This window comes from Phoenix dactylifera, chromosome 11 (assembly GCF_009389715.1).
Source record: "Phoenix dactylifera cultivar Barhee BC4 chromosome 11, palm_55x_up_171113_PBpolish2nd_filt_p, whole genome shotgun sequence".
In the NCBI taxonomy this organism is placed as follows: domain Eukaryota; kingdom Viridiplantae; phylum Streptophyta; class Magnoliopsida; order Arecales; family Arecaceae; genus Phoenix; species Phoenix dactylifera.
Window position 1 is genome coordinate 10,621,176 of NC_052402.1, and position 26,707 is coordinate 10,647,882.

Sequence of the window (26,707 nt, forward strand, 5' to 3'; positions counted from 1 at the left end):
ACACCAGATGGTGCCGTGTCAAACTTAGCTTCATTAAACAATAAGCACACCAACTAGAAGACTAGACAGACATTTTATGGCATAGATTTACAGTAGGATGAAAATGGAGGGAAGGTAGGTAAGAGTAGAAACAGAAGGCTCGATAAGAATAGTGACATGTGATCTTCTTCTGAAAGTCGCATGCATTTTACTTCTGTGAGTTCTATCTGCATCTCCAGAGAAGAGTTATGCCCCCTACTAGCTACTTGATACAAACACAGGCACTGCTTCCTACTTGTTGCTTCAGTGGAGCTTTAGATACTTCAGCCTGACAAATGGGGGCAAAAACAGAGGAGGAGAGAAGAGTTAGAACAAGACCCAAAGGGATATCCCATCAGACACTATTCTCAACAAGCCAAGAAAATCAATTTTGGCTGCACGCGATGAAGAAGCATAATAATAAACGTATAGCTTTTAGGGCAGGAAAGCAGCACTACACGGAAAAAATGGTGTCACAAGTGAAAGTGACCCCAAAAGGCATATTATGAAGCCTGAGTCAGCCATAGCTCAATCTAGCAGAGCCAAGATAGCTTATCAAAGCCTCTTTTTACGCATAAAATTTATGCAAGATCTTTGTTTCATGCGGCCTTGTTGTTGTGGATTGACAAAGGGATCAAGGCTCCCGTTATTAGAATAGAATTATTGATTATTTGGGTTGCCCTTAAGACAGTTAAAAGCAAGTGTTAAATCCAAGTCTTATACTTCAGGAAAACAGTAAGTGCAAGAGAAGAGGAAAGAACGGAACAGGAGTTAAGATTAAGTGAAACAGAGTACCCCTGCCGCCGGACGACCGGTAACTGGGGAATGGTACATGGCCTGACTCAATCTGCCTGATGTCCTCAACAAGCCTTTCATAGTGGCGTTTCACCTCTTCGGCGGACTTCCCACCAACAGCCCGGGCCACATCGTGCCAGCGGTCAGGCGTATCCTTGTCGTACTTCGCCAAGGCTGTCTCAAACATCTTGTTCTGCTTTGGTGTCCAGGGAGAGCTCAATGAAGTGGATGCCATCTGTTAAAAAAAGAAGAAGAAGAAGAAGAAGAAGAAGAAGGAACTGAAAGGATTGCTGAAGAGGGAGGTGATATAATTCTAAGTAGTGGAGAAGTTGGTGGCAGTGAGGAAAATGGTGAGTTTAGAGGGAACGAGGCTGTTCTGAGTTCTAGACTCTATGGACTTAGTGTGGGCGGATGTGGGGAGGCAGTTGCCCATGGTGCTCCTCATAAATAGGAGGGGAGTGAGGTTGTGGATGGTGCTCAGGTATAGCCAGTTGGCGAATAAAGGAGCGAAGGATAGCAGAATATGAGAGGGGAACCACAGAGAGTGAGGACCAAGAACAAGGCTGCGTAGGCCTCAGCTGAGGCAGGGGATCTTTACTAACATGACCTCTAATCTTACTGTGATGATCATATAAGTTGGAAGCAAAAAGAAAGGAATATGAATTCAGTATTTTAATACATTAAATCTTTCTTAACTGTCATATTAAATCCTAAGATCAACACTATCTTTCTTATGGTTTCAAGTCTCATGATTTGCTGATAAAATTTGGGTTCCATTGACAACTGCCCTGGGGCATTTTGATTAAGAGCAATGCCCTTATTATTTTAAATAATGCGTTGACATCTTATTTGAGGTGGATCATTTTTTAAAGAACTAGGCTAAAACGTTTTCTTTATTTTAAAAAAATCTTTCAAATAAATCATTTACATTTTTTGAGAAATAAGATATTGCTGCGTCTCTCTTTAACCCCACCCAGAAAAGGGTGGTTTTGTCACAATTCAGAACCTCACCTAAAATGGCTAGCCGGAAGATATTATTACTCAAGATCTACCTAGCGAATAATCGATGTGGGACTAAACACACGCCTACACGGGTCCTCACATACTCTTCTCGTTCGAGTTCTGACGTCCTCGTCAGACTAAAGATTCAAATCTAATCCCAAACACTACGACTGGCTCATAGTCAGCCTCAATGGATCCGTGCTGTAGTGTTTCCTAGTCCACATAGGTTATGAGCTGGATCCGTTCTGATACCATTTGTCACAGCCTTGGACTTTATTTAAAATGGCTAGCTAGAAGTTATTATTTGGGTTCCTTGATTCTGTATAAATATCCGAGATCTATCCAGCAAATAATCAATGTGAAACTAAACAGTACGGATCCTCACAGGTTCATAGTGTGATATGGATGTTAATTTGGACGAAAAATGCCAATTTTGTCCATGGCAGTCCCTAAACTCGTGGTCTGCAGCTGCTTGTGGAAGGTTACCTAGGAGACGGCATTTTTCTCTACTTTTATTTGTTATCTGTTTCCGATCCCGACAACTACTCTAGTTTGCAAGTCCACCAATTCCAACTTTGTGCTGACCTTAAATTAGTCTCATCATGACTTGGGATTAGAGCGTAAGGATGCCATTTACTTTAAAGAAACGCTCTTTCCAAAGGGATTTGGACAAATCTAGCTGGCTTTATTCCTTTTAGGGAAAGACTTGGCCTTCTTTCTGTTTCTGATCACCCTTATCTGTCTCCCTGTCCAGGAGAGGGGATAAGAAATCATATGGCCTGTGGTTCGTCCTTGCTTTGCTGTTGTCTCCGCTCTCCTGTCGTAATTAAAACAAAATTTCATCGAGTGCTCTCCCTATTGATAGATTCTCGGTTCTTTTTCTGCCGGAGAGAGTGTTCTTGCGGTAAATATAAAGCATCCGACCCACAATATCGACATAGGCTTAGGTTGGGTATGAGTTAAATAGGTTGTGACCCTCATCAATCCATTTGATTATCCAATGTAGCATGTACATTCAATAAAAAGGTATAAATATTTTTTAGTTTTAACCCTATAACATACAAAGACTTGAAAAGAAAAATATAGAAATGTTTTAAAGTATATGGACGACCTGGTTTAAGAATTTATTCTACTTATTGACAAATCTTTAAGATTTTAGATGGAATGGAAATTATAATCCCTTCTATTTCTCAAGGTCATATCTGTTAGAAAATATAAAATATATAAATAAATCTACCTCATCCTATTAACTTTAGCTTTTAGGATAAGTGGTGATTTCAACATGGTATCAAAGTAGAGGTATTGAGTTTGAATCCTATCCTCGCACTCTATAACTTTATTATTAAAAATTTTCACATCCATCAAAAGAAAGTCCGGCCCACGTATGAGGAGGAGTGTTAGAAAATATAAAATATATAAATAAATCTACTTCATCTATTAACTTAAGTTTTGAGGACAAATGATGATCTCAACAATATTCATGGAAAAAAATAAATTTTGATTCGTTGAATGCTGGCATGGGACGTGCTTTACATGAATAAGAATAAAGAGCCAAGGGTCCGATGAATGTGATGCATCAGATCATTTCATGGTTTGATAAGCATCGCACCTAAGCCCCCCTTTTTTACCCCTCGAAGGGAATCAGACTGTCATTGATGGTCCAATGGACATCGGATCCAATTCTTTGCCGAGGGAATGACGTCATGGTTGGTGTTCGTCGCTGAGATGGCATCATGTGAATGGACAAAGTCTTGGACATCAACGCTTACCAACGAATCAGCACCGATGTCGACCTTCCGCCGCACGTCATCGCCACTCTCAGAAGCGAGTGGCGTTCATGAGCATCGGTGCAGAAGAGAGCATGGGAGGCCGCAAGGACGAAACCTAACGAGAGCTTGCTCTTTCTTAAGACGGAGCTACTTCTTTCTTGAGAAAAAAATAATTTAGAAGAGAAAAAATATATTTATTTAAAAAAAAATAAAAGCTAGAATAAAAAGTTTGTATTCTCTCACAAAGAAGCCTCAAGCTTCTCCAAGAGATTCCATCTCACCAAATAAAAAAATTCTTCTAGTTCCTTTGTGTAACTCTCCTCTTAATTATAAAATCACACACACTCTCTCTCACTAAAATATCATACTCTAATTAAAAATCAAACTCAAATATATAGAGTTTAAAGTTTAACCTAATTAAAGGACTAACAGTAAAAGATAATGTATAGGAAGGATAAGTAATGGACCTACAACACTACCTTTCATTGTGAAATTCATGCCGATAATATTGGACTTGTCAAGGCAGTCATCGCCAATATTATAGCAATAACAACAATATATAATAACTTATCAGACTAATTAAATAATAGAGCTTTTTTATTTGCTCGAATAATAATTTTTTCGTCAGCTCGTACTTTTTGATATATATGACTAAGTTAACAAGGATGGTCCTAATTGGGCATGAAAATCAACGTAGAGATTACTTGATGGGGTAAGTTTCAAGTTCCTGTAAATTATATTTAGTCCTATAATTATCATTAGCAATAGGTATTATCAGTCATTAATTCTTCCATTTTGATATGATTTACCATAACTTTAAGTGTATTTATCATTTTGCGACATCCGCATGAAGGGATACAGGTATGCTGCTCCTGCTACGACCTTGGTCTTTAATGCTCAAACCTATCATGTGTCGATCTCACATAATATAATCACTGAATGACAAGAACAGAAGTCGGCTAAGCTAGAATCTCCCCAAGACTTGGGAGCACAACATCAAAAGGTTCTCCTTTCTTGAGAGGTGTGGAAGGTTAAGATCCATTCAAAGAACAGCCCCTCATCCAACTAGGTGCTCCTTGGAAAGAAAGGCCAATTGTGCTGGGAATCTATGCTGCTAAAAAAAGTTTCCTTTGAGATCGACTCCAGACGAAATAGAAGTCTCATATTCTATCCCATGCCAATCTCCATAAAGCAACGGCTGTGGATTCCTTTCTTTTATATTACTACAGGATTGGTACGATTTCAAGTTCTGTGGTCCCTTCACACAGGTTGGAAGAATCCGGGTCGGTCTCCGTATCTATCTAATGGAATTTCTGCAGACCATCCAATACCAAGATTCAATTCGTCTCACCTAAAATGACTTTATGATAGAAGCAGGGATAGAAGAGAGGAGCCAGGATAAGATAAACATATGGTTTCAGGTGGTCTAAAATCACTTGCTTAAATGGTGGTATTTGGACCTTGCATGCACGAATTGATGGACTTGAGCCACCAGACCTGGTCCAAACAAATGAGAACCACCTTTTGACGGAAATCTTTAGAACAAAGGGCGCTTTGGAGGGATACTCTGCAAGCCCTTTGGAAAAAGAGCAGACATTCCCTTTGGTCTCTCTATTAATTAAATCAATCCTCAAATTGCCATGATGAAGGTTCTGAAGCTTTAGGGTGCAGATAAGATATAAAAATCCTCGGGATAGATACTGTTGCGGGGACGGACGCTTTGGCCGGAGCCTCACGCAACAGTTAGCCCACATTAAGCTAGCAGAGAAAGAGGACTGCGTTCCTCCCGAGGTATTGTCCGCTTTGGGCGCTCCGGCCCGCGCGTCCAGCGCAGACGGGGGGAGACTGGTGCCCTCACGGTTTTGTCCCACAAAAGGGCCCTCGGGAGGAAAGGATTTCCACCCCCCATTTAAGGCACAGAACCTTTCCGCTACTAGCCGATGTGGGACTAAATTCGGGTGCACCCCCCCACAACATAGCCCCCCTAGCGGGAAGGTTCCTGTGGCGCCTCCCAGTCCTAGGGGGTAGTCTGCGGCAAGGGGCGCGGCCCTTCCTCTAGCGCCAATCTGTTGCGGGGACGGACGCTTTGGCCGGAGCCTCACGCAACAGTTAGCCCACATTAAGCTAGCAGAGAAAGAGGACTGCGTTCCTCCCGAGGTATTGTCCGCTTTGGGCGCTCCGGCCCGCGCGTCCAGCGCAGGCGGGGGAGACTGGTGCCCTCACGGTTTTGTCCCACAAAAGGGCCCTCGGGAGGAAAGGATTTCCACCCCCCATTTAAGGCACAGAACCTTTCCGCTACTAGCCGATGTGGGACTAAATTCGGGTGCACCCCCCCACAACAGATACCAGGCTGCATTTTTTTACTTGGTGTAAACTTGTTGAAAATGTTTCTTTTGCTTCTGAGCAAGTCAATAACTACACATGAAGTATGACATGCATTTAGTTTCTCATGCTGCTCTAAAAGGCCAGTCACTCCCTTGAGGAACCATGTAAGCAGAAAGTACATAGTAGTACTTGTCAGGGAGCCAGGTTGGTTATTTTCCAAACCAATGCTCGAACTTAGAGATAAGTAGCATTGAGAATTTGGAAGTAATGGATTGCAGTGGTTTCTTCACAACTAGAGGTTGATGAGAATAAAAATTTCAGACCTCCAAGCCTATCCCATTGTCCTCCCTACTGCACCATGTCTTTGGTTGAAGCTGTAGTAGTCATTGCATGGTCTCAATCCCCTCGTGTCCATCATGCCCGATAAATCTTCTCTTTTCTCTGAATGTAAAGAGAAGCTGAAAAATAAAAATATTCGTAAGCCACTATAGCTTAAATTGGGGTCGGATCGCTTATATATGTACGCCTAGGATGGTTGAAGCGAGATAGAGTTCTCCAACAAATGGTCTTGGTAGGTTGCACATCCAGGATGGTTGCCTTGACGAGAGTGACATTTATCATTGCATTGGATCCCACTTGATGACGACCCAATTAATAGTAGCTATATATTTCCATGGATTTCCTTGATATGACTTAAGAGGATGCCTACTACTATTCATGAAAATAGATGATTAATCACCGCGAAGTTAGCACTTGTCTGTAACACCAAAGTATTTGGATCCAGAGGTCCACTCTTTGGGTAAATTTTAGTTAGGATCTGCGCTTGGAACGAGTGCATCGTCCGTTTATTTTTCATTTCTCCTTCCTCTTTTGATGTCCGGGCACTGGTATTGGCCATAACAATGCTCTCATGATACTACTGCAGATTGACCCAATTTGTAACATAACTTGTCCACCAGTTGGGATGTCATGAGAGCTGGTAGACCCATCATATCTTCTATTCAATGACTTGCAGCAAGCAGTTGCATGAGGTGGGCTTGACACAGCCATTGATCATCCAGAGTTATGCAGATTCATGAGTGCACCTGCGACGGTGCCTAAGACATTCATGGATCCATGTCACAATGTAACCTCTATAATCAAATAACTAACTATTTGAATCGGAACATAGCATAGCACCAATCACCGCTTTCAGCAATCAACTAATTAGTTCATTTTATTGCCTGTTCTTATATTTCAGGTTCAAGGGTTTTTCCTGTCTTTCTCGAAGAAACAGAAAAAAATAAAAAGAAAAAAGAGGGACCGGAAAATATTATTGTCCAATCACACTCTCTCTTTCTCTCTATCGAAAAAGAAAAGAAAAAACTTATTAGCTCTCATTTTTGCTTCTATCTGGAAATAATAGAATTAAAGTCTAAGATCCATATTAGACAAATAATGCAACACTCAAAAGGAATATAGTCCATAATCTTTTTCTCTTTTCTTTTCCAAGTAAACCATTTATTTTTCTGAATATGTGGTCTGGCAAACCTGTAAGAATGAATTAATAGAAGACAAACAACTCTAAATTATATCTGTTCAATGAAACAGAAGACCGTGCTTGCTAAGACAAAGACAAGTTTCTGTGCAACTGAAAGCAATCTCAATATGATTTCAAGATCAAAATATTAGAGGTAACTGAGGTCTCAATCAGAATCATCAGCAGGATCAAGATAAGCTAATTTTATGTAACCATAAGAGCAAGTAGTTCGAGCTCATCGACATGTCAATTATGGGTCTTAGGCCAACGCCAAACTCTTGCTCCATGCACCATCCAAAATTCGAGCTCAGAACTTTTAGTTGCTAAGAAGAGGGCTGGGACGACTGAAGCAAATCTAGTTTATAGCATAAATCCCAAGTTAAACCCCACATGTCCAATTAGGTCAAGCACAGGTATCAAAAGTTGGCCAATCTGATTAACTTGATTAGACCTAATATCTACTATTTAATGGGAGCATATCTCATGGGACTAAAATTCTTCTTTTGTAACTAAGCTTCTCTATTATTACTAGACCTTCTAGACTTGGAGAGATTGGACAATCTAGAGTAATTTGATAAATTAGGATTTCGTTAACCTATCACATTCCTTTTTCCTCTTTTTTTCTTTTTATTTTTCCTCATTCTTCTTGTTCTTTTCTCAAACGACTTCAGGCTTTTCCTTCCAAGTGAAGTCTACCTCTACCACCATGAAAGAAATTGTAAATTATTAGACTTTTTTTTATTTGTAGCTGTCTCCTTTAAGTGCATTTTTCAAATCCTAATGACTAACGATCATCAGAAAATAGGATGATGCTTCCTCCTTTAGGAAGCTCTAATAATTTACAATATAAACCTTTGTCGCAACAATCTATACCCTCACGGAGGAGGCTTATAACTAAAAATAAATACTTTTTTTTTTTTATGATATAAGGTGAGACTTAGACGGTGGAAACATCCATTTTTATTTTTTTTTTCTCTTTCGTTTTATAAACCCTCTAGTTAGAATAAAAAAAAAATAAGCGAATGGCCCAGATTTGAATCAAGCTGGATCCCTACCCATCACAAACATGGGCACCCTTTGGATCATGCGGACAACAAGACCCAACCCGGTATCAAATCTAAACTTTACCGGAAAAAAAAGGTAAAAATAAATCTTGAGGGCTTGTAGCGGTCGGCAATGGCGACGGAGTCCGACGGCGAGGAGGATACGGCAGGGAAGCTAACGGGGAGCCGGCACCTGGACGTCGACGACGATCTCCGGGAAATGGCCAAGAAGGCCGCCTGGAGCGTCAGCTCCTGCAAGCCCGGCAATGGCGTCCTCGCCCTCCGTGACGACAACCTCGACACCTACTGGCAGTTAATCCATCCATCTCCCTTCCCTCCAAAGTTTCAATCTTTGCCCCCCTTTTTCCAAAGATTTATCTCTAAAAATCGATGAAACCCTAAAAAGAAGGTTTTTCTTAGTCGAAATATTGATGAAAGTTGAGTTATTTCGATTCAGATCGGATGGAGCTCAGCCCCATTTGGTGAATATCCAGTTCCAGAAGAAGGTTAAGCTGCAAGTATGATTTCGATTCCCTATTAGCTATTCTATTTGTCGATTTAAACCCTTTTTTCGAATTTTTGTGCACGAAGTTTGTTGTTAAATTGGTGCTGAATGGAATGCCTAACATCTGGTTCAGCTTCTGGTTCTCTATGTGGATTTCAATGTTGATGAGAGCTACACGCCGAGCAAGATCTCTATTCGTGCTGGCGATGGTTTCCACAACCTGAAGGTGGTCCTTCTTGATCCAGAAATTTAAATAAAATTACTTCTCAATCTTTTTCCTTTCACCTGTCAGTAGGTTTGATAGGATATACAGAGAATTTTATTGATGACCCCACTTTGTCTTCTGATAATTTTAGCCCGGACAGAATTGGAACTTAACTAGCAGTCAGTGATTCTTTCTTTGTTCTTAGTATGTGGCTTGATGCCCTTTGAATGTCATGCTCTTTGTGCTCCAGGAGATAAAAACTGTGGAGCTCGTGAAGCCAGTTGGTTGGGTTCACATACCTTTATCTGGAACTGATCCTCGGTATGTGTCACTTCCACATTTACTTCAAGGGTTATGAAAAATGGTACATTATACTTTAGCTCTTGTAACGTTTGAGAACCACTTTCTTTGCATCTCTTGAAGTAGATGAAACATTACATTTTATACTTACCATTAATTTTTTTCCAGTACTGTTTAATGATTTATCGATGATTTGGAGCCAGATGTTTTGGCATCACTGAGCTTAGTGTTATGTTTCTTTCCATCTGGCTACAATAAGTTTTAGGATTTTGGTTGGAGAATCACATTTGAGTTATCATAACTCACATTAAAGTTGTTTTTCAGTATGCTGTCCTGTGTTCTGCAGTGGATACTAAAATGTTTAGATGTTGATGATGCGATGTCATATATGGTCTATAAATTAAATAACAAATTAATATGCTAGTGCTTGTGCTTGAAGTCACTATTATAATCTTTGCTATTGTAGTTGGGAGGATGCTTTGGAATTCGTTTTAGAAGTGTCATTTAGCCATTACGTAATTGAAGGCTTATCATAATGATATGCAGGAATAACTTTGACAATTTTGACATTCTGCACCTGTGTTGATGTCCTTTTTCATGTTCTTCATACCAGGAGTTTCACCAAGCTGTGTAATGTCTTCTTGATTCTTTTCTGAAACACATCAGATTCCACTTTTGTTATGCCCTGTTTTCAATTTTTGGTCCGTGCTTATGTAGATATCATAGATCTTATGAAGAATTTTATTTAATACTGTCTTCTTAATTAATAATACAAATTTTATGCTTTATTAGCAATATAAACATGAAGAATGGGCCTTATCTCTCGGTTTTAAGAAGAATTTTGTTTTTTCTTTCAAAAGAAGATACTAATTTTTTTCTCTGCATTTTACCTCTAACTGTTTTCTTCTCTCTAGTTATTTTTGTTTGTGTTGTAAAATGTTAATTGCTTCGTCTTTATTTTTTTTTATAGTGGGCTCCATATTAATGGCTTAAGATTTCCAGGTGGAAGTTCAAGTGTTATGGGACCTTTTAGCTATAAACCAACAAGGTTTACCATTATAATTTATTGTTATGAAATATCATGTTCTTCATTAGATGGTACATGTTTTTCCCTTTTTTCTCCTCTTTGATTATAGCTTTCTGAGGTATTTTTCCACAAGATCCAACCCTTATCCTTGTTAGGAACATCTTTCACTTCTTCGTGCATTTCAAATTATTTTATGTTATAATGTTGGCCGTACTTGTCAAAATTTGTAGGGTGCCATTTGTTGGATTTCAAAAGAAATCCTCACCACTTTTCAGAGAAAAATGTCCCTTTTGTTAACTCGCAAAGGAAATTGGGCAGCCATTCCATGGTTTAACATTATTTAGAAATTCTGAATATCTATATATTAACAACTGTTTTAGAATCATTATATAACTAATTGGGAACCCTTTTCAATCTACTGAAGTATTCTAACTAAGTTGAAATTTGGTTCCCCTTTCAAGTGATTTCTGCAGAGGAGACTGGTGGGGGATATAATGGTTTTTCTGGGAAAATATAATTCCATTATCTTTTATTTTAAGTGTTTGAGAAAGCAAGTTGGGTTTATGGGAATTTAGTCTGTGCTTCACTTAAATAATTTTGTTTCTCTGCCTCGGGATTAGGTTTCTCATCCTAGAAAACCTTTTCATTACTGTAGACATTTTCTTTTTTGCTGTTGCCAAGAATTCTTGGCTTTGAGTTTTGCTATGTAGAGAACCCCATATTTGTTGGTAGAATGCATTGGTGATGATTGTGGTTGAGATCTCAGATTGGTACTTAGGAGATTTAGTGTTAAAATCTGAATATGTAGTATAGAATGAAAAATTGTGTTAACAGCCATTTGTACGCCACAGCGTTGTTATGTTGCAGCTGAAGCTAGGTTGATTAAAATTTGGATTACATTAGAGGCTTCAAATTTAAAATGCTCTTCTTTACTTGTACCTCTGTGTGTTATTGTTTCACTTTTTAAATTTCTTTTTTTTTTTTGATCTAGATTTTTCCAAAAGCATGAAATTAAAAGTTTGATTATTGAGAATACCATTGTTCATGTTTAGTCTAATATTTTTCCTACAATGGAGGGTTTACCATCATGTTTGTCATCTTAAATACCTGATGTATTACCTCTGTTAGTCAAAAAAATGTCCTAATGATGGGACCCCCATTAGCAATACTAAGGCATGAGATGGAAGACAATCAAATTAGTATTCTGATACAAACTTTCTTCTATATGCTAAAAGTACTCTAAGAATACCTTCATCTTGCAGTGAGACATTTATTCACACTTTCATGCTCCAACTTGCGGTTTTGTCCAATCACTTAAATGGGAGGGACACACATGTGCGCCAGATCAAAATATATGGGCCTCGTCCGTACGTCAGAATTATCAAATTTTCTTATCTGTAATTTTACAAGTTCCCTTACTAAGGCCTTTCTACTTGTGCTTTTTTGCAGGAACCCTGTTCCCCATCAACCATTTCATTTTATTTCGAAGGAATTCATCACCTATTCAACTCTTAGATAGGATCAATGGTGACAATATTTTAAACAGGCAAAAAATGGTGGCAATAGCAAGCATGAAGAAATTCATACATCTTGGAAAGCATTTGGAATCCACAACTTTAAAATGTGCAACCCACCATTTTCTCCTAAGACTTGTAGTAAGTTTATATTTGACATACATTGGTGTAGTGAGTAGGATATTTACTGGTTTACCAATTGTGCATCATTTTATGGCTGGTAACATGGACTCTATTGTTGTTATATTATGAAACAGCCTTAAAACCTGTATGCTTTTATTTTTATGCAGTCTGTTAGCTTTGACAGAATGCAAAAGCCTTGTATATGTGGCTGCTCCAGATGTTCCATGTTCCACATACCCTATGAGCCTATGATTGTTACAGATAAGCGATTTTTTTTTTTTGGCTTGATGCAATTATTACGAGTAGGAATACTTGTTCTGTTGCTGGAACAATTTGGGAGGACCGATTGGAATTTCAAGCCTGGTCTCAAAAAGATCTTATCCCATGAGCATTAGCGGACGTTTTTTTAATTAGAACCCGAGTATCCAGGATCAACCAAAATATTTGATGGAAGAACAGGGATCCGAGAGTTTGTTTGTGTTTTATTTCAAATTGGCAATAGGTGTTTAACTACCCATCTATTGACCGTCAAGACAGATCCACAAATAAATAATATTGCTTAAACTATTGATTGTTTACATTCAATGGTAATCCCTTCTCATAAATTCATTCAGATGCTTCACTTCCTCACGCTGTTGTTCTACTGCTCGGACAAAATCTACAATGGAAATCATGCCAGCTACCTTCTGAATCTTTCACGGATACTTGTCGAATGTGTTTATCTGGCTGCACCAAACGTTAAAATTGGTTTCTTCATTATTTGCTTATTCTGATGATTTGTCAGACAAAATTTGGGTAAGAGGACTCTCAAGGAATGGTTGATAATAGCATAACTGTCATTGACTGCATTGCTTGGAGAATATTTGTTTCAGAAGACACCTTTATGAACTTGTTCTGTAGATCATGCTCAGAAAAATGGAAGAAGATGAAGGAATTATAATAAATATTCTCAGACTGTTACGGAACCTATGCAAGAGTGTAAGTCTTCAGTCATAATTTCTCAGCTCTTGTGATGTTGGAAGATCTTCCTTGCACAAGGATCTTTTGGAGATAATCTGCCACAGAATTGGAAATTCAATTGGAACCAAAATATTGAGTGTGTGGTCAGACCTGTAGTTTCCTTTCTCATAGAAAATCATGTTCCTCTATGGCTAATGATCGTCTAAATGCTTGCAAGGACTACATTGGTTATCCTATGTCGGATTAAGTCCATCCATGGGATATTTATTCTTTTATAAGCATTTGTTATATTATATGATTCATATTTTGAAACTCATTTTGTTTACCAAAGCTTTGAGACGAATCAGAAATAAGTTTTCCTGCTCATAATAGGTTTAAACTTCATGTTCTTGGATAGTGGAACAAGTAAATGTTGATTACCTCTTTCAGTTATTATTCCTGCAAGCAATTTTTCTTTCCATGGCTTACAACAACCAAAGCTCCAATATTGTGTTGTGTCATATGCAAATATAAATTTCTGTTGTGAATGTTATCTGGACCGTGATTGCATTCAAATCAGTTAATTAAGCTTGTGTTCTTCTGCACAACCAAAATTGAATGAGTTCCTGCATTCATTGCAGTATCAGACTGTCTGTGGTAAGACACTGGCATCCCGCTCCTGCCTTATCTTCTCCCTTTGCTTTCAGGAGCTCTACAATTGCTGCATTCTCCAATCCCCTATGAGGTAAGGTAGGAGTAAAAGTAGCACCCTCAAAGAGCCTAAATAAGTTAGACCAGGAAAATTTGTCCTTCTTGCCAATATGCTGTAGAATGCGAGAAACATATTGCTTGAGCAACACCTTGCATATCCAATGCGTGAAATAAGATCCACAGCCATATCAAATTCAACTGAATAATCAGAAGATATGTGCATTTGTAGGAAGGTTAGTTAATCAAACTTTTTGGATTAACAGAAATTGAAGGTGTGAAGTCAAGATTAAAGCTGTTTTAGAAGTGGAATCATCAATAGTTTTCTGGATTGATTGTCCGCTGAAGAAACTCATGATTAAATGCTACATTTCTTGGCTGAAATTTCCCAGAACCATGACTCCATTAATAGCGCATTAGTTATGTATCATCAATAATCTACCTCTTTGTATGCGGAATGAAAATTTGAGTTTCAATCTATACAAAATGGAGTTTGAGTGCATCCGAAAATAAAGACACTTAGAAACAATATTTTAGCCACAAGGATTTTCCTACGCTACAAAAAAAAAAAAGCCTTTTCCGACACTTTTTTAGTTCACAGTTTTTCACCTCTGACTCGTATTTTTTCCATCATATAATGTCTCATGAATTTTCCAATCTGCATTCAGCTGCATCTTAGAATGAATTTAAGCAATAATAGAGTAAAATTAATGAACTGGAATAGAATTACTGTACCCTCCCTTCAAACTAATAATCTTATCCTGGTTAACGTTGGTTGATTGGAAGAATTGATAGCAATAGCTTAACCTGGATTGCTCCAGATGTGCAAATAATTGTTTGGCAAATAACGGGCCTATTATACCTCTTATTCCACCATAATGCCGACCAAATGGAGCCCAGAAGGTCACTCTTATCCTCCTACAAATTGTTTGCAAGATTTTATATTTGTATATTATCTCATTATGGGGGACAAGCTGATCTGGTGGAGACAGGTTCTATACTGGCTCTAAGAGATTTGAAATTACTACTTACCATGAAGCTTACACAAGCATAACCAATGAAATACACGCCTCTTAGTGCCATTTCATGCCAACTATGTAACTTGGAATGGCAGACAGTTCGCAATCATTGCTTAACGTTTAACTGGCTTGTGCCAGTTGAGGTGAGAATGTTGCACATGAAGCTCTCAGATGAAACCAAAAACAAATGCAAGAATTGAAAAAAAAAATAATGCAGCCTTTCACGTTGAATTACATAGATTTTCAATTCAAATGGTAATAGTTCAATTTTTTATGGTCAATTTTTTTTTTTGGAAAAGTATTAAATTTTATGTAGGAGTGGTAATCTATAACCCATCTAGCCAACCGATGAGAATCCAACTATAATAATTAGGTTTGGACTTGTTGGCGGAGGCCTGAAGAACCGAGTCAGTCCTGCTGCCTGCCAGCGTGGATGCCTGGTGTTTCTGGCAGGTGGGTCATACGTGGCAGAGGCCGGTTGGGTGTCAGTGGCGTCGACTCGAGGCGCTTTGCGCTATAAGGGCCCCTGGATGGTTGAGGTATTAGAGTAGCGCATTCACTAACAGCAATTGCTTTTGGTGTAATGGTAAGCGCTCGGTCCTACAGGACTAAGCCAGTGTAATTTACTTGGGAACAAAGAATGCTATGTCAAGTCCTAATTTAAAGCCACCAAGGTGGTAGCCTAGTGGTACTGGACGTAATTTCTATCCTCATAGTCCCAAGTTCGAGTCGCTGCGGCATTGATAAAAATGTGGCTTTGGCTACTGCTTGGACATGAGGCATAGGAACGCTTCTTGGACCTCTAGTAGTCGGGTGGTGCCAGGTGTGACGTACTCACACGTGAGACTCAAGCCAAAGCCTAGAGGGGTAACTGAGCCGGGCCCATGGATGGGGAGGGTACGAGTAAAACCGGTCGAGGTGCCCAATACATGGCCATTTCTATCCGCATCGAACATTCTCCTAGCGGGGCGGGGGCCCAGTGGGGGATACTACGCGGGGGTGGGCTTGTCCCTTCCTTCCCCCCTCCCCTTTTGGTCTAGCAAAAAAAAAAAAAAAAACCTAATTTGATAAAAGAATTGACAAATGGAATATTAAGACTGAGTCCTACCTACTTCATAAGCCGAAGCTTAGGTCTGATGAATTACAATAGATGGATGGCAGGGGAAAAGGTGTTCAAGCATAATTAATATACTAAAATCCTGTATTGGGTGGAGGAAGCCTATAATTAGTTTATTTTTTTAAAGCTCTCACTAAGTAACATGCATATAAGAGTCGTTGGATTATGAGCTTTTGAATATACGATTTTTTGGTTAATTATGATAATCTTTTAGTCTCGGATTTTCCAAACACGCATATATATATATATATATATATATATATATATATATATTCCCTCTTATTTTTCAAAAAAATCCATGATAATTCGTTATCCTACTAGGAACAGGAAAAGTTTCCAACTTCCACAAGAATTCTGAATCGCGGGACAATTCCAAATCATAGTAGGAACTGGGAAGCGTTTCCTTTAAATCTCGAACCTCCAAGATTTCCAGGAACAAAATATGGAGAGCAATATGGAGGTCTCAAGCCGCTCGCCCTTCCACAAGAAGATCGGGTTCGCCGTGCACCGCTCTCTCAAGCTCGCGGCCGAGAAAATCCGGTTCTTGTCGCTGGAGAAGAGCCCGTACGCACGGACGAGACTCTTGTCGCTGGCTGCCAAGGTGGAGGCGGCGGAGCAGCAGGGGTTCGAGGTGGGGGAGTACAAGGAGAAGCTGGCCCGGCTCCGTTCCATCTTGGACGGGTGGGACGAGGAGCTGGGCCAGGCGGCCAAGCGGTGGAGACGGAGGCGGCAACTCCGGGAGGAGGAGATGGCGGCACGGTCGACCGGGCAGAGGAAGCGTCTCCAGCAGCAGATGGCAGAGCAGGACGATGAGGAGGAGAGGGAGAGGAAGGCCCTGCGCGAGTGCTGCTCTACCTTTGAAAGCGTTGCGACCGCCCCCTGGCCTTGGGAAAACTAGAGAGAGGAAGAGAAGGAGCGAGCGAAACAGAGTATGCCTTGACTGTTCTTGAGCCTGTTTGGGTGAGGAGCGCGACCTTTGCTGCTATGGATGTGATGTAAAGATTGATAATTTTTTTTAATTAATAGCAGATCTTGTAAATTGGTAAAATTTAATTCAGATTATTTTAGACAAGTTTTTTTTTTTTTTCCCCCCCCATGTATCTCTTGGTTCGCTAAGCATCACACATCTGTTTCTTGAAGCTAAAAAGCCAGTCTATAAAAGTGAGCCTGATTTTTTAATTTTATTTTATTTTGTCTTGTTTTTTGGGGAGAGGATGGTTGAGACAAAGCTCATATATCTTGTAATGAAAAGATGCAAACAAATCTTGATGTTAATCGGCGTGGAGGGGCATTCTTTCCTTAGCCGTGCTATGGGATTTGCAAAACCTGATCTGGCGATATGAAAAATTTTTCTTGGATTAAGCAAAATTTTCTTTTGTTAAAAAAAAATCATCTGCAGAATTTTTATTTGATAATTATACATTGGCGATAGACATTTTTCCAATTGTGTAATGTGTAACACCATTCTTGTTTAGTTTTATCTGGGCTCAAGCTCTCGTAGCATTTATCCTCTGTCCTGTCTTGCTCAAACTATTTCATGTCATGCATTTTACCAAGAAATTTAAACCCATAATCCCCCATAAAAGCAATGGGCATATGGGACATGCAACCTTGAATTTTGCTGTCGAGGGGCTGTCGAGGGGAAGAAATATTTTATATATGATCATTATCCTGTTATATATGATAAGATCGTTTATCATTTGAATCCACTAGTGCGCTTTTGGTAGATATGCATATATTTTCTTACATCAAGAGTCTATAGAGGGATTTGAATACAATTGTTCATTCGCTAAGACATCTATATCTAATTATCTATGCTATATACAACTCTAAAGATTTGAATTCTGCCATAAAAAAAAAAAAAGTAGTTCTGGTGAATTGTGGTGTCAGACATCTGTCACCTTTTTTAGTGTAAATTCCTTTTCCAAGTTGCTTGTTCCATTTCAATCTCCCTCTTTTCTAGCCAGTCACACTGGCCATTCCTCTCATGTGTAGCTGCGCATTGTAGTTTTAGGTCGAAATATCAATAAATATTGTTTGTGCGGCTGGTTTCTTTGCTCCTAGTTGTGGGGGGAAAATTATGTTGAAAAATGATTATAACTAATTAGAAATCTGTCTTAATTTGACTGCAACATCAGTTGAAGTTGGTATAAACTGACATGGCACAAACTTAAGAAGAGATTTGCGACATGTAATAAGGTCTAAGAAGTGAAGGTTTCTCAGCTTACATTATTAATACACATGTTCAGTTTACGATCATGGAAAAAATATTAGATGGATCCAATCCATTATGAACCTAGGGTAAAATAATCTTAGGTGGATTTAATTCATTGTAGGACGAAATTATTAGATAAATTTATTTCACCTTAAGTCCCCAGTAGTTCTGGTCCATGAGCTAACCTCTTAGGTTTCATGAAGACAACCCGAAAGAACTTAGCAAAAAGAAGTATATCTATGATAATGTCCTTGGACGATGATAGACATTAGAAGCTTGGTTCATAGTATATTTAAAACACAAAAGTATGCAGCACTCAGATTAAGACAGCATGCTTCTTGTGAGCTAGAAATATTAAACAAGTGGAACTTGCTTGTCCTGCAAATTCTCTTGCATGCTTCTTGTTTCCTTAGACTGCATACATCCTTTTCTAACCATAGATTCACATCTCCAACTTCTACGTTTCCTTCATTCATACACCTCCTTGGCAACTATGATATATATATATATATATATAGCGAATCATTGCCTGATGACCAAGGCAGCTCCAACAAGAATGCAACTTGCTAGGGCAAGAGGTCTGCCCTTAAGAAGCTACCGAAATATACCAAACTTATGAACCATACCTGTATTAAGGATCAGATGCAAATCCACACCGAAGGGTCTGCGATTAAGTCACTTTGTCTATAATTATGTACGAAATCTGCGAACCTCCATGCGTTGGCTGTTCATCAGAATCTTGTTTTTCTTTCCAACAAAGAAGGCATGGCAGAGAGACCCAACCGGCCACAGCCATTTCCGCCGGGCCAAGCCATCCCTAACCCCTCCGCGTCCTCCAATCCCAACTCGGCAGCAGCCCCTGCTCCAAACTCCAGCATCTATTCCACCGCTTCCACTTAAACCTCAACTCCTCCCGTCTCGGACCCAACCAAAGTCCCCACCAGGATCGGCAACTCCAGACGTAGGAGTTTCTCAGCCTCCATCGCTACCGCAAAAATCATCTCAATCTCGACCGGGTTCAGTCCCCGACGACAGCCAGGAAAGCGTCTCAGCCCTCACGGCCAACTCAATTACGGCCAAAACAACAACTTGGAATTCAAAGGACTTCTAGACCTCCATCACCAGCCCAAGGTGCTTCTCAGGCACAACCAGTAGCAACTCAGGTGGAAACTCAGCTCCTATCTCAACCTCTGCCTCCCTCCTCACCACCTAAATCGCCAATTCGAAGTACTTCACCATCAAACCAGCCACATGAATCTCCGAATTTAGTACGACCCAAGTCACCTGCACAATTGCAGCTACAAACTCTTTCTCAGACACAAGAAATGAATCCAATCCAACCAGCTTCGAAGCCGACAGATATTCAGCCAGCACAAGATCTAGAGTCCAAACCAAAGCCTGTTAGTTCTCAACGAAAACTAGACAAGCAGGGTGGCCAACTCCTCGAGTCGGGAGAAAATTCTAAACCGGATTCAAAAGAGCAGCCTAAAGCAAAAGCAGAAGGGAACCATGAGATAAATCCGAGCAAAAATCAAGAACCAGATAAAATTATCGAAGGATTTAACGAAGACGAGTCCAAAACACAGCCAGAAATACAGCCCCAGAAACCCCAAACTGAAGCAAGGGACGAGCTGAAGAAAAGAAACGAAGCCAAGCCATCCAGTACTCCTCTGAAAGCCGGCGAAATCAGAGCGGAACTTAGAATCTCAAAACCTGAGCATTCTAAGAAGCAAGATAACGTAGCCAGAAAGGAGACAGCACAAAATGGTTCCAGCGGAAAAGAGAGTAAGATTGCCATCTCCACCATGCCATGGGCTTCATTCTCCGATGGTGAGCGAGCTCCGTTTGAAAAGGAGACCAAGGAGGGCCTTTCTAGACTGGTCCTGAAGCTGGACGTTGGGCACTTAGAGAGGATAGGGAATGGACAACCAGTGAGTATGATAACCTTAGCTGGTGAAAACAACGGAGCTTCCATGGTTATAGGCTCCGACACCCAAGTTCCGAGGGGCAATATTGAGGCAAGCTGGAATAATGCTGAAGAGAGGTGGAAACATAGATGTACCGAAGACCCAGCACTTACTGCCAACGTAAATAGCAATGCGCAAAGCATCAACAACTCGGCCCTGCACCGTAGTTCCTGCAACGCAAGAGACCCTGGGGTTCACCTGAACCTATCAAGCAAGAAGGTGGAGGCCGCAAGCCCAAGGGGACAAACAGAGCCACTTAAACCAGAGAAGACTGCCCCTCGCGTAACCCCAGACCAGAGACCGTCCCACGAGCCCAGAGTCAGGAGACGGTGCCTTCGAGGACTCTTTATGGAATCCAGCGAGAGCGATCCGGAGAACCCCCAGAAGCCACAGCGGCATGGATGCCGTTTTTGCTGCGAGGAGAAAAAGAAGGGAAAGGCTGATACTGATGCCACTTCCACACCTAACAGCAATGCAAGGGCAAGGCAAGCGGAGGAAGGTACAAGTAGAGCGTGAAACCAGCATTCGCAGTTGCGCAAACAACAATGACATGGGCTGCAGCTACTACAGCAGCAATCCTCTTTTATTTTTTCTTGAGAACTGCTGGCTAAAATGATCAGTTTTTAGTCTGTTTCAGCAATGTTTCCTTCCATCCGGGATAAAATTATGTTTGATGACTGTAATAATATGAATGTGTCTGTAGTTTCTAAACATTGTAAGCACTCTCAATTTAAGAAGAAGAAAGTTATGTCTGATTTCCTTTCTGAAATAGACTTGATTGCACTTAATCTCTACATAATCAGTAACAACATCGCAAAGCATGGTATCCACATGCAAGAGCAATCTAAGTAACCTCCCATGTTCAACTTTGATCCCCCAGATACAAGCAGCACATGTACAACTATCTCAATAGCGTTCAAGGCTGATGAGCCAAAAGCTGTCCATAAATAAATATATTTACAGCATCATATTTTGAGTAGAAAATAATCTAGGAGGCTTCAACATGTCTCCATTATTCATTCACTTGCAGGTTTTGCGTCGAAGTTGCTCAAACAGATAGCAAATGCCTCGAATGCAGAGAGTGGGTACCCAATAATCCATCGTGAAGATGTCGCTTCCTAGTTTCTGAAACTGAAGTATCACTTGCTCTTTCCCTGCGAGAAAAACCTGGTGCATCTCCCCCTTCTTGTATTGCCAAGGCTGGAATTGAATGCATCATGACATGCATTCTCCTTGGCCCCCTGGTTCAAAAGACATTGTGCTCATAAGAGATGATAGCAACGTTATAATTACCAGCAGCTACTCTTGAAGGGACCTGTTTCAAATGGATCCTTCGACTCGGAGAACTATTCAATCTAACCGTAGCATCACCAGGAGGCTAGATGTACTAAACAGTGAACTTGGTGCCATAAAAATTTGACCTGATTAGAATTCCAAAAGATCATTATAAGTTGGCAAGGAAGATGCAGAAGCAACTCATGGCGGAATCAACGAGAACACTTGCCTCAGTTTCCCAACATAGGTACTGCCATCTCTAGAGAAGTCATTTAAGACCAATGCAATCACATATTCAGTGCTTAATATAATGTTTTTCAGCCTATCAAAATCTGTCATGTTTTTAAAATTTATTTATTTATTCATTAGCCTGCCAAAATATTCCATGTTCTTAGAACTTTCTACAACTTGGGCTGTAAATGATCTGTTGCCTGCATACAATCGAAGGCTTTCTCATATGCATGCGAGAGGGAAGACGACACATCTAAGCCTTCCACAAGAGGGAAGTCTTTGTCCCGAGCGATCTGGTTGCCTATTGTTTCTTGCCTTGGTCTCAGAGGTCTGCCTTCTAATCTTAATTGTTTCTGGACCTCCTGGAGGAGCGGAAATTGTAGGAAAATCACAGAAAAAGTAACGACCGAATCAGCCATTGCAGCCATGCGGCGCATCTGAAAGAAATGCAAGGATTTTCTTGAAAAGGAAGACGTCGGCTTCTTCGATCCTTTACAAGGCCTTGCACTATTTCTCTTTCCTCATCTGGAACTCCTTTCCCTACACCATATTCTATTTCAATTTTGAATTCCAATAAACCATGGGGAAAGTTTCTCACTTCCTTTATATTTTTTCAGAAAAGAAAAACAAAGTCCATGCTTGCATATTGCCTCCGACTTTTTGGATGAGTATTGCAAAAGAAATCAATACCACTTTCAGAAAGTTAGGAACTAGTCCTATCCATGGGTTTTCTAACCTTCTGTTAAAACAATCAAGCATGGACGGAAGTGGAATTGAGAATAACACCGAAATTGAAATTGAAGTCACTATAGAGGTAAAATTGGAGATGGCTTGAAGTCCAAGGTAAAGTCAATATCAAAATGGAGATTAGAATCAGGTGGGTGCAAGTGACGGTCAAAATTTTGCACAGAGAATTAGATCAAGGTGAAGGTCAAAATTGCATTGAAATACGGATTGGCATAGACGTTGAATTTTGGATTATGATGGCCAATGAGGTTGAAAAGATGATGATGATCCGGTCAAGATTAATATTCATATTTAACTCGACAATCACAGAACTAATTAACCTACCTAGACTTCACTTGCTTATCAGGCGTACGCATCCTTCCCTCTCGTAGAAGGCTATCACATCCGTACAAATTTTCCTGACTTCACAAAACTGTGATGAAAATAAACAAATCCACTATAGTGACACCTCAACTGACTAAATCTGAAATAGACTACTATAATCTGAACTGCTCTTCAAAGTAACTCAAACATATCTGAAAAAGTACATTCCTATCTCCACTGCTCATCTCTCTCTCTCTCTCTCTCTCTCTCTCTCTTAAAACAAAATCAGAGACCAACAATTCCTTTGTCTTAAAGGTAAAGTTTCATTCTGTTGGCGGGTTCTTGGCCGAACATACCTCTCAAGCCTAGACTCCTGCCATTTCCCTCCTTCATAGTCTCCATCACCATTTGCTTCCAAGCATCAGTATACAACCCAGGGGATCTCCTCGCATAAATTTGGCTCACCAACACCCTTCTCTCTTAACAAACTAATATCGCCCTGAGCCCCTTCCACATACATAAGAACCAATCAACCCACGTCTCACCACCATTCAAGTCCAAGTCGTTTTTCAATCGAGAAAGATGGCCTTCTCCTTCTACGGATCCCTTCTTTTGCTCGCGGTGTTTCTCATTTTCATGTCAATACCTACCGAGGCTGCCATAAAAAACTATCAGTTTGACGTGAGTACTTCCTCTAATTATACTAGCCAACTCCCTAAAACTTCCATCTTTTTCCTCTCATATTCTCTTCGGGCCTCAGGTTGTACTCAAGAATGTGAGCAGATTGTGCCATGCTAAGCCAATTGTCACGGTTAATGGGAGGTTCCCTGGGCCGACCGTCTATGCCCGTGAAGGAGATAGAGTCATCATCAACGTTACAAACTATGCGCAATATAACATATCCATACACTGGTAGGATCTCTTTAGATCGATACTCTGATGCCTTTGTACTCTAGATGACAATGATTAGAAGGTTAATTAAAGAGGAGTGTCAATGTAGGCATGGAGTGAAGCAGTTCCGAAATGGATGGGCTGATGGTCCGGCATACATTACTCAATGCCCGATTCAGAGTGGAAGGAGCTACACCTACGATTTCAATGTTACCGGACAGAGAGGAACGCTGTGGTGGCATGCTCATATCTTATGGCTGCGGGCCACCATCCATGGTGCCATCGTGATCATGCCGAAGGAAGGAGTTCCATACCCATTCCCACAACCTCATGCAGAAACTGAACTGGTTTTAGGTGACTTCAGCTTAGATCTTGCAGCCTAGCTAGCTAGTGAGCTCGGTGTCTTTCTTTATATATGGAGCTAACTCTGATATTGGTCTGCAGGAGAATGGTGGCATGCAGATGTTGAAGAGGTTGAGAAGCAAGGCAGCATGCTTGGGTTGCCACCAAATATGTCGGATGCCCATACGATCAATGGGAAGCCAGGACCTCTCTTCCCATGCTCAGAGAAACGTAAGATCATATGGACCAGTTTCATTAGCTCAATGGCCTTGCACTCATTATATTCCCGTCCTGTTTCGATGACATACAGTATGATTTTGTATATTATTTCTTATATAATCCTGGTGAAATACAAAAGGTAGAAGTAGAATGGTTTAACGAGACATGGCACCGTTTTCCTGAAAAACACATGGCAGGATTGTGAAGCATATTTACTCAGGAGGAGATGTTGATAGCATTTCATTTCTTCTTCCTACTCTTGTTTCAGATACATTTGCAATGGAAGTTGAATGGGGCAAGACCTACCTCCTTAGAATTGTCAACGCTGCCCTCAACGACGATCTCTTCTTTGCGGTCGCCAGTCATGACATGACCGTGGTCGAGATTGATGGAGTCTACTGCAAGCCCTTCACCACTGAAGCCATACAAATTGCACCCGGCCAAACCACTAATGTCCTCGTCAAGGCTGACAAAGCCCCTGGTAGATACTTCATGGCCGCAAGACCCTTCATGGATGCCCCAATTGCTGTAGATAACAAAACTGCAACGGCTATTTTACAATACAAAGGCATCCCAACAACCATCATCCCCATCCTGCCTCAACTGCCTGCACCAAATGATACTGAATTTGTTCACGACTTCCTCAACAAGCTCAGAAGCCTAAATTCTCCCCAGTTTCCTGCTAATGTGCCTCGCAGCGTCGACAGGCATCTCTTCTACACAGCTAGCCTGGGCGTCGACTCATGCCCGACTTGCTTGAATGGAACTCGACTCACTGCATCCTTGAACAACATTACCTTTGTGATGCCCAAAATTGGGCTACTTCAAGCACATTACTTCAACGTCAAGGGCGTGTTCAGGCTGGACTTCCCTGACAAGCCCGCGACCACGTTCAACTACACCGGTGCGCCCCTCACAGCAAACCTCGGCACATCCCTGGGCACCAGGCTGAGCAGGATTCCTTACAACACAACGGTCGAATTGGTGCTGCAAGACACAAATCTCCTGGCAGCAGAATCTCATCCTTTCCATCTCCATGGTTACAACTTCTTTGTTGTCGGGAGGGGGATCGGAAACTTCGACCCGAAGAAAGATCCAGCTAAATATAACCTGGTCGATCCACCAGAAAGAAACACAGTTGGTGTTCCTACAGGAGGTTGGACTGCAATCCGGTTTAGAGCCGATAATCCAGGTCAATATTGCGAGTTATTTGCATGCATCTTCTCTTAAACTAGTTTATGTCGACCTTAGCTCTCTGAAGTGAACTATCGTGTAATTCTCCCTTACTGTTTCAGGTGTTTGGTTCATGCACTGTCATCTAGAGCTCCACACCAGCTGGGGGCTTAAGATGGCATTTGTTGTGGAAAATGGAAATGGGCCAGAACAATCCATCTTACCTCCTCCAAAGGATCTGCCACCATGCTAGTGAACTGGAGGATGAGGTGTTTGCTTGTGGGTTTTGTGATGTCCTTCCTGCAAAAGTTGCAGGAGGTTTGTGGATGATGAGTTTTAACATAATCATTGATTTGGTCTGTTTGATGTAATTTAAGATTTCTCAAGAGGCTCCACAGAAGCAGCCTTTCTGGGTGAATAAGATGCCCTGCCAAGGAATCAAGGGAGGCTAATGTCAACCAATATATATATATTACATCTTTTTAATGAATTCTTTTGTTCTTGACTACTAGGCTGGAAGTACAATTGGCAGGACCGCAAATAACAACATGCTATCCGAATGTGAATGGTTGCACATTTAAGAAAACAAGCATGAAATTGGCAATTTGAAATTATGAGTCTAGAGATCAGTCAAGAATCTCTTCTTAATTAGATAATACGATAACAAAGTGCCTATACATCTGGTTTATGTACCACAGTCGTCATATGCATCAAGGATCAACAGAGACGTTCTCAAAGAGCTTTCGGACCAATGGAGCTGGAGTAAGATGGCTTAAACCAGATGTATATGGTAACTTAAAAATAGAAAAGGCATGGGAAATCAGAGTTCCCTCTTCTTAAAACCTGCAACTCATAGCATTTGGAAGTAAAAGCTGTATCCACTAGTAATATGTGGCTTAATTGTGCTTCCTGGTGCTTGATGAAGCCCTACGCTGACAAGACCTGATATGTGCCTGCATATGCGTCGAGGCTCAATTCCAAGGATTTGACATCTTAATCTGTACTCTGCAGCTAAAAATTTCTGGAACAAGATAAAGTTTGAAACACCCGCTAAACAAACTCTGTTGGAATCGACAAAGAAAAGACGAAGTCATTAAGTTGCTTCTTTCCAAGATTTACGCTCCAGGGTTCCAGATTTTTGAAGGAAATGAGACTTTCAAGGTCTCATTAAACTTCTATCCTGGCAGGTCAACTTCTTCTTCTCCTTCTTCTTCTTCTTCTAATTTGATATAAAATCGTTAAAAAGTCCTTTTCTCTTGGATTATTTGGATTTCTGATTTCCAACCTATGCTAATTCTTCTCTGTAAGGGGCAGGTGAATTGTAGTTAAGAAATGTGTTCCCAGAATCAAGAGAATCAGGAGATTGTGTTTTCTGTGCGATCTGAGCATTCTTTTGCAAAGAAAACGCTGAGGCAA

At 40.5% G+C, this 26,707-nt stretch overlaps 4 protein-coding genes across 4 annotated transcripts; 3 read left to right on the top strand and 1 right to left on the bottom strand.

Annotated features, from left to right (window-relative positions):
- Nucleotides 1-11: 11 nt before the first annotated feature.
- Nucleotides 12-1,396, bottom strand: LOC103714989 (protein RADIALIS-like 1). The gene is made up of 2 exons (XM_008802488.3): nt 814-1,396; nt 12-307 (listed from the first exon to the last, which is right to left on the bottom strand). Exons 1-2 carry the CDS (start codon nt 1,046-1,048, stop codon nt 303-305), a joined length of 240 nt encoding a protein of 79 aa, XP_008800710.1. The 5' UTR covers nt 1,049-1,396; the 3' UTR covers nt 12-302.
- Nucleotides 1,397-8,437: 7,041 nt separating this feature from the next.
- On the top strand, nt 8,438-12,348 carry LOC103714988 (anaphase-promoting complex subunit 10). The gene is made up of 6 exons (XM_008802487.2): nt 8,438-8,783; nt 8,929-8,989; nt 9,110-9,202; nt 9,432-9,502; nt 11,771-11,875; nt 11,958-12,348. Exons 1-6 carry the CDS (start codon nt 8,605-8,607, stop codon nt 12,025-12,027), a joined length of 579 nt encoding a protein of 192 aa, XP_008800709.1. The 5' UTR covers nt 8,438-8,604; the 3' UTR covers nt 12,028-12,348.
- Nucleotides 12,349-18,880: 6,532 nt separating this feature from the next.
- LOC108511571 lies at nt 18,881-20,846 on the top strand. The gene has a single exon (XM_039131564.1). It carries the CDS (start codon nt 19,469-19,471, stop codon nt 20,624-20,626), a length of 1,158 nt encoding a protein of 385 aa, XP_038987492.1. The 5' UTR covers nt 18,881-19,468; the 3' UTR covers nt 20,627-20,846.
- Nucleotides 20,847-23,144: 2,298 nt separating this feature from the next.
- Nucleotides 23,145-25,799, top strand: LOC103715019 (laccase-11-like). The gene is made up of 6 exons (XM_017844694.3): nt 23,145-23,347; nt 23,427-23,578; nt 23,667-23,911; nt 24,002-24,130; nt 24,387-25,310; nt 25,414-25,799. Exons 1-6 carry the CDS (start codon nt 23,249-23,251, stop codon nt 25,542-25,544), a joined length of 1,680 nt encoding a protein of 559 aa, XP_017700183.2. The 5' UTR covers nt 23,145-23,248; the 3' UTR covers nt 25,545-25,799.
- Nucleotides 25,800-26,707: the final 908 nt, after the last annotated feature.

Excerpts from the sequence above, each read along its gene's own strand:
- LOC103714989 (XM_008802488.3), bottom strand. The coding sequence starts at position 1,048 with ATGGCATCCACTTCATTGAGCTCTCCCTGGACACCAAAGCAGAACAAG.
- LOC103714988 (XM_008802487.2), top strand. The coding sequence starts at position 8,605 with ATGGCGACGGAGTCCGACGGCGAGGAGGATACGGCAGGGAAGCTAACG. Across the intron at positions 8,784-8,928 it reads AACCTCGACACCTACTGGCA|ATCGGATGGAGCTCAGCCCC; the intron begins GTTAATCCATCC and ends ATTTCGATTCAG. Across the intron at positions 11,876-11,957 it reads AAAATATATGGGCCTCGTCC|GAACCCTGTTCCCCATCAAC; the intron begins GTACGTCAGAAT and ends GCTTTTTTGCAG.
- LOC108511571 (XM_039131564.1), top strand. The coding sequence starts at position 19,469 with ATGAATCCAATCCAACCAGCTTCGAAGCCGACAGATATTCAGCCAGCA.
- LOC103715019 (XM_017844694.3), top strand. The coding sequence starts at position 23,249 with ATGGCCTTCTCCTTCTACGGATCCCTTCTTTTGCTCGCGGTGTTTCTC. Across the intron at positions 23,912-24,001 it reads AGAAACTGAACTGGTTTTAG|GAGAATGGTGGCATGCAGAT; the intron begins GTGACTTCAGCT and ends ATTGGTCTGCAG. Across the intron at positions 24,131-24,386 it reads CTTCCCATGCTCAGAGAAAC|ATACATTTGCAATGGAAGTT; the intron begins GTAAGATCATAT and ends CTCTTGTTTCAG.